The sequence below is a fragment of the Entelurus aequoreus genome, linkage group LG05 (assembly GCF_033978785.1).
Source record: "Entelurus aequoreus isolate RoL-2023_Sb linkage group LG05, RoL_Eaeq_v1.1, whole genome shotgun sequence".
NCBI lineage: Eukaryota > Metazoa > Chordata > Actinopteri > Syngnathiformes > Syngnathidae > Entelurus > Entelurus aequoreus.
Genome location: NC_084735.1, coordinates 28,321,968 through 28,337,710, shown reverse-complemented (window position 1 = coordinate 28,337,710; position 15,743 = coordinate 28,321,968). Strand labels below are relative to the sequence as shown.

The following is a 15,743-nucleotide window of genomic DNA, read 5'->3' as shown; positions in this document are numbered from 1 at the left end:
ATTATTTCACATTTTGTGGAACAAATCAGGGGTGAATAGTTTGTTTACATACCTGATATGAAGTGTTCATTGCATATCCTTGTGTACATCGTGGGTTTCCATCGTTCACGACAAATCGCCAAGATCCGAAGCTAAGATTTGGTTTATCGCCTCGTCTATTGCTACATCCAACAGCACAGCATGTTTCCGGCATTTCCAAGCTCAAATAGCAGCAGATATAACAAGAAAGCGTGTGTGAGTCGTTGACCGGCACTGAACTGGTGACCGGCAAGATGGCCGCCAAGCTAATGTCACGTGGCTGATGACGTCAGCTGCAAAGCCTCTATTGAACGCTCGTGAAGTGGAATACATTTTCATTCAGGCTATTTCCGGGACTACTACTTCAGCAACAAAAACATGCGAAAAATAAAAAAAAGTTTTTTCTTTTGAAATTGGAATCATGGGACTTTAAATGCTCTTAATATTTATATAGTTAAATGCAAATACAGCATAATTTTGTCGAAAGCATTTCTATTTAGGCGAGTGCAATGACTGCTATAAACTAAGGGTCCTGTGACGTCAACATGAGTCCACCAGCATGTTAGCTAGCTTACGACTTGAGGCGTAAAGTGAGCGATATTACACAGCACCTTGACCAATGTGTGACCTGTATAAAGTATAAAGTATTGTGGGGAAGAAAAACGACTTATATTTTCGTAAACGACGTGGGATAAACATGTTGAGTTTGAACCGCCGTGCCCTTCAAGATCTGCTCTGCCAAATGACCATCAGGAGTTTCTCTGTGACTCCCGTCCAAGTCAGTGTCAACATTGTATTTATATTGATATACAGGTATACTCTATTTATTAGAATATGCAGGAACGTTAACCTCAGCTGGTTAGCGTGCTGACTGTAAAGTTTTACAATGAATTATATAAATTGTAATAAATAAAAAAATTGCTGCAATTAACGCAGATTTTTTACAAATGGGTCAGATGACGTGTGTTTTGTTTAAAGGCAATGCCCTGAACCCAAATAGTACCAATTTCCATATTTTAGTGGTGGATCATGAAGGCACCACATGTGTCTTATCTAAATCAAATACAATACGTGTGACAAGGATTAAATTGACTTATAAATGTATGTAATTCTGGACTGGTTCTTCTTCAAATATATCAGTATGTCTTGCCTAACTTTTGAAAAGAGTACACAAAGACTCAGATGGCATACAGTATGTCCATTATGTTTCCACAGAGCACTGTCGTAGTGGAGCGCTGGTGGCAGGTACCATTGTCAAAAGTTGGGAGTCCGCCAAGGCTGAACCCCCGAAGGCACCGCATTTACAAAATGGTTGAGGACACCAAAAATGCGGCCAAAGAAAAGATGGAACTCATTCTGACTCAGACAGTCCCAAGTGAGTCCCATCAGACAAAAGTAACACAAGGAGAATGTGTATTCGTTTTTCATGTTTTGTTGCAGAGTTGGGTGGACGAGGAGATACTGTGTTTGTTAAAAAGTCTATTGGGCGAAATAAACTGCTTGCCCAAGGGCTTGCAGTGTATGCATCTCCAGAGAACAAACAGATGTTTTCGGAGGAGTTAAGGGTGTGTATTAAATTGCAGTATTTTCCAATATTGTACCTTCATATGTCACATTCTAATATGAATATTCATCTTTCTGTACGCAGCTTATGCGCGAGGGGAAGCTTGAGGAAAGAGTCCAAACCCGAACTGGACAAATGGTGAGTTCCTCTGCTATATGGAGCAGAGGGCTGAATGTAAACCACATTATAAAATTGAAATTGAACACTTATCAATAACCCTTGAAATTAAGGTGCAAAAATTTGGAAAATGTAAGAAACGTTTAAAAGATTTTACCTACTTCACATCTATAGATATATTATTATATTTTAAGTTTTCATATTTAAAAACTTTTTTTTTTTATGGCCTTTTATGAAAAATAACAACTGTTTTTTTATAATGAGAAAATGTAAAATATGCAATATTTAAAATAAAATAAAAAGTTGCATAGGGAAATATTTGAGGTTTGGTAATTACAGCTTTGAATAGGTCCCATAATTGATTTTGATACATTAGACAAAAAATATTTTTTGGTGCCTTTTGAGCTAGAATGAGTGAGAAAGCAGGCAGGACTTGGCTATGTCACACTGCGGGGTAGGATGTCTAATTTGGATTTATTTTGTCAAATGTGATCTTTTTATGTACGTAGTCATTCACATCACAAAAAAATGCAATGCTAATGTGAATGCAATCTGACGTGCATGCAGACATGACGTCATGACGTGTTTGCGGAGGTAAACGTGGCTCCAATTGTAGTAGGTCTCAGTCCTGGCGCATTTGTGGTCATTTCAAGGATTTTGTGCAATCAAAGTCAACATTTTCTGAACGGAATTATTGCGCGTAGAAGATTAAGAAGGAAGATTGCAAGCATTTTACCTTTTGCAGTTTGTTGGCATTTCGGCGTCTATCCTGAAGAGCGCGTGGGCGAGCAGTCGGAGTTCCTTGTTCATTGACGTGAGTTCCTAAAACAGGGCTATTCAACTACATCATGAAGACGGCCGCTGTTTCAAGAGCCCAAGGTCTCAGGGGCAGGACATCAAAATTTGGATGTTTCTTTAGAAAGTGCCTCGGCAGGTTATATTTCTTTGAGACAAAGTAAACACATCAGCTTTCACATTGCACTGTCAATAAGTTAATTATTCTGCCCTCACTACTTGTTTCCAGCGTGTACAGTTGACAGATAGTTAACAGCTTTAAGAAACAGAAGCTAGGTTTTGTTGATGATTGATGTTCCTTCTTTTGAATTAGTTTTCTTCCTCAGTTGTATTTCTTTGTATGGCTTCCTTTATTCAGGTTTGTAAGACTGAAAACTTAACCATCAAAAAAGTATAACTTCCATTGTGTATTTACATAAATAATGTCCGTTGTGTATGTTACATACATAAAATAGGTGTAGTGTTAATACACACAGCAAACATTGCACACATGTGGTTTAACACAATAAACCTAAAGTGTAGCTTTATCACTCTCTGCTGGTCAAATTCAGCGCAAAATATATTTAACCAAGCAGCCAAAAACAACTCAACCGGAAATACAAAATACCATAACAAAGTCAGCAATTTTCATACATACTTTGTAGTCCAGTCGCTGTTAAAAGTCAAATGTTTGTGATTTATGAAAACATTTTGAGGGTCCATAATGCCATCATCTTCTACTCACCTACTGCTATTTCATTGTGACACATGCTTCGCTGTTTCCCCCTGCCAAGTGGCAGGAGTACTGCATACATGAGCAACCCTGTTTTGAATGGTTTCATCAAGCCTATTTGGGTGTTGTTCGGCGGGCCAAATTAAAAGCTTTGGCTGGCTGCCAGTTGTAAAACATTATTTTCACCTGTTTTCTGCTCATTTGTCAACTATTTATTTTGCAACCGTCTGTTTTGGCAAAGAAGTATGACACTTATCTCTTTTTGATTATTATTATTGGTTGAGTAAACGCGACTCGATCGTTCAGACTGCAGTAGCATTGGATGTATATATAATTTATATCCACTTACGAAAGAGGCTTCGATCGGATTTGAAAAATTCTGAATTACACTGTTTAAATTGACATGAAAAAATCAAATAAGAGTTCACATATGGGCAAAAAAATCAGAATTGACCTGCAGTGTGAACGAGGCCTCATATCTCTCTTCTATGTCATACATACTGCCCAAGATCATTTTCATTGCATTTCAGCAGTTTAATGGCAGTTTAACTAATTTATGCTTGTCAAAACTCTTGAGACATACGGTATGATCATGGATATTTTTTGGGAACCATCTCAAAGTTAAGGGCTGCAATTACACCAAACAATATTGTCTTGTTTTTTTTTTCAATTGGCAAGAATGAGATTACTTTGGTTTTCAAGTAAAGAGCATAGTATTATAGGATTTACAGGATTACAGTCTGTTATAAATAGCAGTTAAAATCGGGAGTCAATAGGGTGAAAGAGTTATAAAGACAAAGTGTGTATTCTTTATGTTTATATCTTACTCTAACACAGTGCTTCTCAATTATTTTCTGTCACGCCCCCCTAGAAAGGAGAAAATATTTTGCGCCCCACCATTCTCTACCGTGACTATAAATATTATAATTTGTCTATAACATTGTAAGTTTATTAATATTAAAAGAAACAACACACCAGCCTTTCCTCATCTCCCACCGAGGTTACAGTGAAGCCAAGAGCTACATACGACATGGCCGCTTGTTCCGCAAGGTCACACGCGCCCCCACGGCATTGCACCCCCCCCCCCCCCCACACACACACACACACAAACTATTTGAGAAGGACTGCTCTAACAGCATTGCATTTAAAAACACAATGCAACCCCGCCCCAAAAAACTTCAGACCGCTAACCTTCCAACTGAACATACACATCACATAAGTTAAAGTAAAGTACCAATGACTGTCACACACACACACACACACACACACACTAGGTGTGGTGAAATGTGTCCTCTGCATTTGACCCATCCCCTTGTTTACCCCCTGGGATGTGAGGAGAGCAGTGAGTAATTCCCATTGTGGGCCCGAGGGACAAGTGTTAAAGCATACGAAAAAGCAGAAAGAGACAGCTTGTATCTCAAAATACTCATAAGCTGAGGTAGCACTGTACTAAAGTTATTTAATTATTGGGCGTGTTTTTTACAGACAGTCGAGTTCCTCAAGCGTTGTAAGCTGACCATCAACAAAATGCCCTCTGAGAATTTTAAGCTCACCAACGAGGTCGTTAGGAGGCATTTTCTTCGCAAGGTATGCACTTTGTTTGAAAAAAATTAAAAAATAAATATAGATATATGTATGTATGTGTTGAAAATGTGTGAATTTTATTGGAATGTTTTTCTCAGTTGATCATGGTTGTGCCTCCTCATGCGTTGAAACTTCCATTTGAGCCAATCACAGAGTTGGGCGACTACTGGTGTGAAGTTACGGTAAGATTAGTATTTACATTTTAGGGTGATTATTGGTAGTTTGTAGGACAAAATGTTAGCGGAACACTGAAAGGATTCCTTTTTGCATGCTTTGGAACATGTGGTGTGATTACTAATGGTTGTATTCAGAGGCCTGTAAAAAATAAATTGTAATACTAGAGACATATCCATCCTGTTTAATTCAAATAAAAATGTCCTTTTAAAGGAATGTTGCTTAACTCCTGGGATGGTAATCAATGTAAGGAATCGATGAAAATTAACTTGATCATTTTGCTGGCCTCGTTAAATCAATCTGTGGCATCTCATTGCACATAATTGTGGTGCAGCCAAAGACCCGTGATTGCAATTGGGAAGGGAGGTGTCACTAGTGTTAAAAGATTCAGTTTTTTTTGTATTCCCCGATCACATTCCTGACAGTGGTGCCTTAGTTTTCATACACTCCATTGTTCGACAAAAATTTTTTTGATATTAAAGTTTCCCAGTTTTTGTATGCTGTCTCGGTCATTGTACAGCCAAACATTGCGCTTAACAACCTACCCCGCATATAATTCTGCAGAATCGAGTGCCTAAACAAAGTTACGCCTTGGTGACTGGATAGGGAATCATTTAATTATCTTTATTATGCGGTTGGGTGGGTGAGTTTTTTTTTCATAGAACGCACACAGAACGATAAACTGTGTCCTTCTCCTTTCTTCATGTCGGAGCGAAATGAATAACTGCGTGAAGCAACTGCAGGTCCAGCGGTTTCTCTTTTTTTGTATGAGTACAGCTGCAAAATAAACCACCAAGGCAGTAGCAAATGCCTGCACTTTATTAATAAAGGTGAGAAATAACATTGATTGAATTTGAGAAAGAATTGCCATCAAAAGTATAAAAAAGGTAAAAAATGTTAACTCATTCATTATGTATTTTGCAATATTTTCTGCATGTAAAACTATAATCATTGACTATAAAACCCGCTGTTTTAAATGTGTTGATTTGATTTACATTATTTAAAATGGGGAAAAATGTAATTGGTTTTCGTATGACTTTTGGAATGGATTACTAAAGAAAACTGAGGCACCAGTGTTCTGTAAAAGTATATTCTCTAAAGTGGAAGTAAGTTATATCCATTTTATTGCAGGTCAACAGAATGGACACTGTCCGCATCCCCTTGTCACTGGTCCCCTTTGAGGACCCCTCAGCCAAACGTCAGATGAAGCAGCAGGCCGCCGAGAGAGACATTTTGGAACAGGATTCTGAGGTTGATAAGACAAGTCAAGACATGATAGCGCCACCTAGTGACAGCTTAAAAAAGGACACTTAAATGACATCCACAGAGCTTACTGCTACTTGCATAGAAACAGGTATTGACTATGTATTTGTAAAATAAATGTGTTGCTTCTTTAACTGACCAACAAGAACCTTAGTGACGTGTGCACCAACATCTTTAATATAAAACAACGGATTCCATGTAAATATGTTGACTTGAGTCTCCAGTTCGTTTCAATGCTATTTCTGTGCATGGGCAGCATCCAAACAAGACTAACACTTGTTTGTCATATCAGCGGGAAGAATACATGTTAAAAAGAATAAATTTGTAACTCTAAAAGCCACCCATAGTTTCTCAAATGTGTTCAATAGCAGATTTCATTGTAAACCACTGAAGGACTGGATTCCTTAAAGGGAGCATGGTCTTAAATGAAAACAAAGTTTGTCACAAAAACAAAGATGGCAGTGTGAGGGGAATGTGCATCACAGTTTCAGATCTATGGGTCCTAAAGGGCAGGAAGCGCTACTCCTAATGTCTAAATGACGGGAGGGTCTCCACACGCCGCATAGAGTCCAAAGAGTTTGGCATTCAGAAACCGTATTTGGCCTGAGTCTGCCTGCGCGTCATTCGGTTTTCTGCCCAGCTGTTCTTCAGCTCCAGCTCACGTTCTTTTGCCTGGGAAGGAGGAGGCAAGGTAGACTTTTTAGACAACACGTGATCACAGTGTGGATTGAAGTTCACATCCAGACTTTATGGTGCATTCGGGAAAACTAGAAAGTCTGATGTTTCTGGAAAAACCTAAGTCTGGAATGCTGCTCAAAGCATTACAGATTGCAAACTCCAAGTAACAATTATATCTAATTAAACGTAGTCTTCAAACGAAAATATACAAAGTCTCTAATTAGGGCAGACAATGTCTATCTGTGTTGGCCCTGCGATGAGGTGGTGACTTGTCCAGGGTGTACCCCGCCTTCCGCCCAAACGCAGCTGAGATAGGCTCCAGCACCCCCTGTGACCCCGAAAGGGACAAGCGGTAGAAATGGATAGATGGATTCTCACAAGATCTGCATCGCCTCTGTAGGGAACCTGTTTTAAATGTTATAAAAGTGTGGATTTGACCTGGCTATGCAGCTAACTGTCTTAAGTAGATAGCACAATACAAGCTTAACATATTTTCATTAATATAACCTATCAGTTGTATTACACTTTTTCACCACTAGCGGCAGTAATGACAATATCAAACAAACAAAAGAAGTCTGGAGCTAAAGTCATAGAAAGGTTTCTTAAAGGGGAACTGCACTTTTTGGAATTATGCCTTTCGTTCACAATCCTTACGAGAGACAAGAACACAATGATGATAAAAAAAAACGCTTGCAAGATGCAGCTAATGGGAGTCAGTGTTGTTTGTGTATATATATATATATATATATATATATTAGGAGTGTGGGGGGGAAAAAAATTGTATTCGAATCGCGATTCTCACGTTGTGCGATTCAGAATCGATTTTTTTTTTTTATCGATTTTTTAATATTTATTTTTTATTTAATTAATCAATCCAACAAAACAATACACAGCAATACCATAACAATGCAATCCAATTCCAAAACCAAACCCGACCTAGCAACACTCAGAACTGCAATAAACCGAGCAATTGAGAGGAGACACAAACCCGACACAGAACAAACCAAAAGTAGTGAAACAAAAATGAATATTATCAACAACAGTATCAATATTAGTTACAATTTCAACTTAGCAGTGATTAAAAATCCCTCATTGACATTAACATTAGACATTTATAAATAAAATAAAAAAGAACAATAGTGTCACAGTGGTTTACACTTGCATCGCATCTCATAAGCTTGACAACACACTGTCCAATATTTTCACAACGATAAAATAAGTCATATTTTTGGTTCATTTAATAGTTAAAACAAATTGACATTATTGCAATCAGGTGATAAAACATTGTCCTTTACAATTCTAAAAGCTTTTTACAAAAATCTATTACTCTGCTTGCATGTCAGCAGACTGGGGTAGATCTTGCTGAAATCCTATGTATTGAATGAATAGAGAATCGTTTTGAATCGGGAAAAAATCGTTTTTGAATCGAGAATCGTGTTGAATTGAAAAAAAAAAATCGATTTTGAATCAAATCGTGACCCCAAGAATCGATATTGAATCGAATCGTGGGACACCCAAAGATTCACATACATATATACATATACATATATATATATATGCTAGAAAAAGAGTTCCTAGCATATATGTATATATATATATATATATATATATATACATATATATATATGTATATATATATATATATATACACATGTATATATATGTATATATATATGTATATATATATATGTATATATATATATATAAATATATATATACATATACATATGTGTATATATATATATATATATGTATATATATATATGTGTATATATATATATATACATATGTGTATATATATATATATATATGTATATATATATATATATACATATGTATATATATATATATATATGTGTATATATATATATATATGTGTATATATATATATATATGTATATATATATATATATATGTATATATATATATATATACGTGTATATATATATATATATACATATATGTATATATATATATATATATATACACCGGTATATATATATATATATATATATATGTATATATATATATATGTATATATATATATATATATATATGTGTATATATATATATATATGTATATGTATATATATGTATATATATATATGTATATATATGCTAGAAAAAGAGTTCCTCAGTGTACGCTCTCACACAGCTTGGTTATTATACAGATCACCGAATGTAAATGAAGTATTGTTCAGTTTTTAGATGCATTTTTAAAGTGATTTAGAAGCAGAATGGATTGCTCACATTAGCTGCATTGCAAGCCACCTAGAACGAGACAATTTTAACAAGTCAGAATGCAAAAAAAACAACCTTTTGACTTTTTCTCATAAGGATTGTGAACAGTATGCAAAATTCCAAAAAATAAAAAGGAACGTTTCCCCTTTAAGCCCAAAAAATATGCCAACAGCAAGTGGTGAAGCTATAGTTTAATATGCACTTGGATTTTATCGACAACTTAGTTAAGAAACGCATTATTTATTATTAATTTAATTAGAATGTATTTATCCTTATTACCAAATTTGCATGTACATTTATTTTTCATAAATTTTCATGAGTACCTTCTTTTGCAGTATATTGGATTAGTACCGTACTTTTTTTTTATAACTAGCATGACCTAAGCTTGGCAACACGGTGGAACAGGGGTTACTGCATGTGCTTCAAAATACGAAGGTCCTGAGCTCTGTGTGGAGTTTGCATGTTGTCCCTGTGACTGCTTGGGTTCCTTCCGGGTACTCTGGGTTCCTTCCGGGTACTCTGGCTTCCTCCCACTTCCAAAGACATGCACCTGGGGATAGGTTGATTGGCAACACTAAATTGGCCCTAGTGTGTGAGTGTGAATGTTGTGTCTATCTGTGTTGGCCCTGTGATGAGGTGGCGACTTGTCCAGGGTGTACCCCGCCTTCCGCCCATGTGCAGCTGAGATAGGCTCTAGCAACCCCCGCGACCCCGAAAGGGACAAGCGGAAGAAAATGGATGGATGACCTAAACTTTGATCGTAATCTTTGACTGTGATTAGCACCAATATACAGTCCCTCTAGGAATTGTGAATGTTGCAATTGACAATTCACGCAAATTATGCGTGGCCTCGCAATTTTGTTAAAAGCCTGCAACTACCCCGCACATTTTGGCCAATCAGTATCATTTTTATTAATGGAATTTGTTTCTAAGCAGCGCTGAAACGCGCACGTCAACATTTACCAAAATATATTACTGCTATAGATCGCTCTTATCAGTTCACCAATACTGTTAATGTGCGGGGATAAAAAGTTGAAAACATAAATTAATGTTTAAAATGGACAAAGACTTAGCGTGTAAAACATACAATGTCTGCAACTTGTGGACGATAAAACGGACAATAGGAAACCTTTTGTGGTGTTTCTTTTTGTATTCATAATTATTGCTATAAGTTATAACTAGGGATGATGTTTGATAAGAAATTATCGAGTTTGAGTCTATTATCGAATCCTCTTATCGAACCGATTCCTTATCGATTCTCTTATCGAGTCCAGATAGGTTGTCGTATATGGAAAAAAACACAATATTTGGTTTAACATAAGCTCATTTTTATTATATGAGAAACAAATAAAATCTTATAAATAAATAAATATTGACTGTTACCCCCCTTAAAAAAATAAAATAAAAAAAATAAATATTGACTGTTACCCAAAGTATATTAATATATACAGAAAACAACCTGTCTCTGTGATCACTATAGGTGTATAAATTATAATATAGTGTTAAATAAAATCAGTCCCTTGGGCACAAAACTTACAATAATACAGCTCTCCAAAAAGTGCACTTCTGCTGCTATTTGACATAACTGTTTGTTATGATGCTTTGACATTTTTGCACTTTATTTATTTTTTGAAAGAAAATTCTATGAAGAGAAAAGTAGTTTGCAAATGTGGTTACAATGCTAAAAAATGAAAAATTAAAGCTAAAAAAATAAATACACTTTATTTAGTTAAAATCTTTCTTTATAGGGGGAAAGATGTGATGTTATGAGCTAGGCAAAATAACAACTACACTACCCAGCATGCAACGGGAGTGACAAGCATGCGTGGTAGCCCCGAAAAGTGTTGTTGCATGTCGCCACCGGCAGCTAAGAATGAGTTTATGAGCACGCTGTGAAAGTAAACGTCAAGAACTCAGCCAACACGCCTCGTCTGCATTATTTATAATTAGACAGACAACACATATACAGTGTAATTTTGTTTTGTTTACAAGGAAAGAAAAATAAAAGTTAAAAAAGGGAGATGTCATATATGTATGTGCTGCGGTTGCTTTAAGAACGTTGCGACAGCTGCCGTAAAGGAGGTGCGTTGCTAGCCTGGTTGCTATGTTTCCGGTTGGTCGTAAAAGTGTTCGTCATGTGTTTGTACCCTGCTCAAATCTCTCAGTAAAGTTATTCATTGGATTCTACCTTTTGTTTTGAACTTTATTACACCATTGTTTTTCCTGCTTTCCCTATCTGCGCCTAATGACTGAGCTACGTGACGTAATTTCTTGTGATGTCTCAAGGGGCATTTCTGGTCGGGACGGGATTCATTCCGAGGGATTCGAATAAAGAACCAACTCTTTTTCTTTACTATAGTGGTCTCGATAACGGGTACCGGTTCTCAAAAAGGGATTCGAGTCCGAGGACTCGGTTCTTATCTTATCGAACAACCGGGAAAACCGGTTTCGAGTATCATCCCTAGTTATAACAGTACGGTGATTTGACTATGAAATTTGAGTATGAGCTTTAACTGCCATCCTATGTCTACTTTTAAGTCTGCGTGGTAGAAAACTAATAAATTATTTGTTGCAATCTTGTGCTATTTAAGATTACAAAGAACACTTAAAACATTGACAATAAATTCATGAAATCATAAGTTGATTCAATGTTATTGGGAAAAAAACGGTTCAAAACATTGCAACTTCTGCCGCAACTTTTTTTTTTTTTAATCTGCGGCGAATTCAGGCATTTTAGGCCGAAACAATCACAAAAAAAGCCTTTGAAATCTTGAAGGGACTAAATATAGCCTTATTTATTCTTAAAAAGTATAATCGGGTAAAAGATTCCTTCAAAGGGCAGTGTTTCCCACACACTCATTTATTTGTCGCGGCCCGCCACGAAAGAATTAAGGCCGCCACAAAAAAATGTTTTGTTTTTTTTAATTTTTAATTTTATTTATTTTTTGTCCTGTCCAGCTTCTCAGGCAAATCATATAGTTGATGTAGATGCCCATATCGGCTATTCAGATTTACTTTACAAAAGAGAAGTGTAGGATCAAGATTTTTGGAGCTCTTTGTTCAGTGGATCAGGGGCCGTACTTATCAAGCTTCTTAGAGTGCCATTTTACACTTAAGTCCTGAGAATTTGCGAAATTTAGTCCTACTCTCAAACTTAAGAATAAAAGCTTTTTATCAATGTTCTTAAGTCTAAGAATCACTCCTACTCTCCATGATATTTAAGAGACCTTCAGAGGTGTCTTAAGTGGTTAGGAGTTGCCAGCAGGGGATGGCACTGAGGCGAGAGAGACGTGCGCGAACGTTCACGGAACGGAACAATGTTTTGTTTTTTTTGATGACGAGCAGCTGATCAAACGGTATCGTTTAGACAGAGCGGATATTATTTTTGTCACAGATTTAATACTTTTCGATTCCTTGTTGATTTCTGCATGTGTCTGCAGTGGGCTAGTATATATAGAGCCACCCACACCAGTTTCAAATTAGTTGCCTACTTAATGAATTGGAAAGAAAATGTTATGACAGTAGCGTATGTGTGTGGCCGTGAGGTGAGTGACGTCAGTGAGTGTGTGGGCGATAGAAGAGAGGGAGCGGTAGCGTGAGTGCCAGCGGGGACTAGTTTGTTTTGTATTATTTTGTAGTTTATTGTCAAAATATACACTCCCATTGTCCACTTAAATATTTCCAAGATATTTCTTTATTCTTAGACAACGGATTCCCTTCCGTGATTGGTCATTTCTATGGACACAGAAATGACGTCACCTAAAATTCCGTTTATGTCGTAATTCAGCTCTGAGTGTGACACTTAAGATTCAGTCCTACACTTCGCTGAAAGTGTGAGTAAGACGCTTGATAACTAACTTTTAAGTGCAGCTTTCAGCGAAGAATTGATTTACTCTTAAGTCAACTCTTAGCAGACTTCTTAGGAGTAATTCTAAGAAGCTTGATAAGTACGGCCCCAGATGTTTGATGAAGCTTTGTGTCTATCTACCACCACTACTGATTTCTGTTTATTTGTTGCTGGTAAATAATATGGTTGTAGTAGTAGGCTAAAGTTAAATTATTTAGTATGCACTAATTAAAGGGGTAGAGCTTTAAGAGACATTTTAGCTTTTATAATTTTATAAGATATATTTTTTGTAAGAACCACAATTAATAAATATATTTCAGTGAATAACTTATTGTTCAAATCTGTATATAAATATGTACATAAAGTGTTGTAATTATATTGTAAAATGGATGGATGGATGGACGTTTAAAACAAAACTGTTATTAATTAGTAAGTATACATTTTTTGAGCCTTTTTAGAGAAAATCATATCATTGTAGTAAATTATGCAAATTACTCGATGATGTCATGTGACCACGCCCATAGCCACAGGTATCTTGGCAGTTTATGGGAAACACTGAAGGGGGTGCAGTTTGACGATTCAAACAACTTAATGGGGATGAACGTCTCATCAGAACACTTGGTCAAAAACATTGGTATCAACTGCTGGGGCTGTAGGCAACCTACTGATGATTTTTTTTTTAATTACTGCATTTGAAGTATCATGACTGGTCAGCATCTAGCAGCTTTATCTACCGTGGCATGCGCTTTTATATGTAACGACTCAGCTGTCAGTGTGAAACGTATACACTGACCGTACTGTTTAGCCATCAGTGGTATTAACGTAGGGGGACTCACCTGGTGAATGAGATATGTAATTTGGTGCTTGCGTCTCTGTTGTCCCGTAGGCTGTCCTCCCCTTTTCTGCAAGAACCATTAAAAAAAAAACAAGTTCTGTTGACACACACAAATATGCGCATGCGCGCACACACAGACCAATCTAAGACGGCGGGAGAGCGGCGCACCTTGCTAAAAGAACCACGGTTATTCTTCTCCTCCGACATGCTCTTGGTCAGCCACTGCTGGTGGCCGCTCAGCTGGTCGTCGCCCTTGATCTCCAAGAACTTGACCTCCTCTTTGCCCCGGTTCCTTTTGCCTTGCAGACGCATGAACTACGGCGTAAAGAGGAAATGCCCAAGTCCACCTTAAACCGACCCACACAATCTAATACACTGCAGAACTTTTCTTACCGCTTCATCGTCAAACATGGCGGAGTTGCCTGGTTCTTCTGCCTCGGGCAACCCAGAGCTTGCATCTTGGTAATAGGCTTCATTGTTGTATCCCTGTCCAATGAGATGATGTCACACTTGATTTTCTGTTACATTTCCACCATACCCAACATAAAAGTGGAATGTTTACCTCAGGTAAAGCCTCTGGACCGGCCATAGGCTGCTGGTACGGAGAATACTGACCACCCCATGCACCAGCTCCCTCATGGCCTCCCCCAAAGTCAAGAGGGGCGTCTGACTGGCTCAGCTCACCAGCAGGCAACGGTGGAAGTGGTTCCGCGGGGACGACAGGCTCGGGTTCATAGGTCGGGACAACCGCAGGAGGCGGTTCGGGGTTCTCACCTAATGAGAAGTAATTTTGCGGTGTAATGTCCTCTTCCTGGTCATCGGTGGCTGCTACTTGTCTGGCTAGCTGCCGGGCTGCCGATTTCGCCGCAGCCTTGATGGCGGAAGGTGAAGCACTGGAGCCAAGGAGGCCCTGATTAGACAGTCCCAGCTTGGCTGCTTTGGACTCGGAGCGCTTGGTGAGTGTATGAGGAATTAACGGTCTGTCCATCTCCTTTAAAGTCAGGTTTTTGGGTTGTGGGAGAAGGGAGGACAGACCGGAACCTGCAACCTGGAAGGAGAGGAGATGTTTTTGTTCAAATAAACGCAATCTTGCATGATAGTCCTTCCTACCTGTGACTGGAGCTTCTTCTTTACTGGTTCATCGTCGTCAGAGTCTGACTAATGACAAAGAACAAATGATTGTTACTTGATAATGTTGTGTAACTTGTTTTGACAGCAAGCACTAACTACTCACATCATGTTTCTGGATCTGTGGCACTGTAATCCTCACTGGCTCTGTACGTTTCCTGGGCTTGGGCAGGCTTGAAAATAAGCTCGTCTTGACTTGCTGGGGATCATCTGTCGGCGTTGGCTTTTTCGGGGAAGGTAAGACTGAAAAGAGCCCTCCCTGGCCTGTTTTCTTGCTCTGTGCCGCCGCAGAGCTTTCCTCAGTATCGCTGTCATCACTGCTTCCATACGCGACTAAAGACATGTTAGCTGGCGGTACGTAAACGCTGAATTCCTGCGGTTAGCTCATGGATGACAATCGCTCCCCCTTGCTTTCCATCCAGCACTCCAAAACTACATCGATAATAACGTTTACAAGACAAGTGTTCTATCGTCAAATGTATGCAATGTGAAAGAGGCGCTCAGAGACGAAGAAAGTATGCTAACTCTTGTTAGCTTAGGCCGCTAGCGCTGACGAGCTGAGCTCCTCTGATTTAAATAGTCCAGTCACGGTTCGGGTCATCCTTCCCTGTACCATTTTTTCAGATAACGTCTATGGTTTTAATTTGGCATTACCCAAAACAAAGGCGCTAAAACAGCCAGTCAGCCTAATCAAAACATTCGCTCATGTAGCTGTTTTGCGCAGATCTGTGTCAATTTATTCTTCTTTTTTGTTAACGTAGATTATCAGCCTTTTTTACGGCGCTAC

General features: G+C 38.0%; 2 protein-coding genes across 2 annotated transcripts; one reads left to right on the top strand and one right to left on the bottom strand.

The window, feature by feature from the left end:
- Window positions 1-534: 534 nt before the first annotated feature.
- On the top strand, window positions 535-6,375 carry mrpl9 (mitochondrial ribosomal protein L9). Its single transcript, XM_062047621.1, has 7 exons — window positions 535-796; window positions 1,234-1,393; window positions 1,459-1,583; window positions 1,667-1,720; window positions 4,692-4,793; window positions 4,889-4,972; window positions 6,096-6,375. The coding sequence occupies exons 1-7, from the start codon at window positions 716-718 to the stop codon at window positions 6,276-6,278; spliced, it is 789 nt and encodes a 262-aa protein (XP_061903605.1). The 5' UTR covers window positions 535-715; the 3' UTR covers window positions 6,279-6,375.
- Window positions 6,348-15,743, bottom strand: prcc (proline rich mitotic checkpoint control factor). The gene is made up of 7 exons (XM_062047616.1): window positions 15,063-15,743; window positions 14,939-14,986; window positions 14,391-14,876; window positions 14,222-14,314; window positions 13,997-14,143; window positions 13,830-13,895; window positions 6,348-6,899 (listed from the first exon to the last, which is right to left on the bottom strand). Exons 1-7 carry the CDS (start codon window positions 15,297-15,299, stop codon window positions 6,813-6,815), a joined length of 1,164 nt encoding a protein of 387 aa, XP_061903600.1. The 5' UTR covers window positions 15,300-15,743; the 3' UTR covers window positions 6,348-6,812.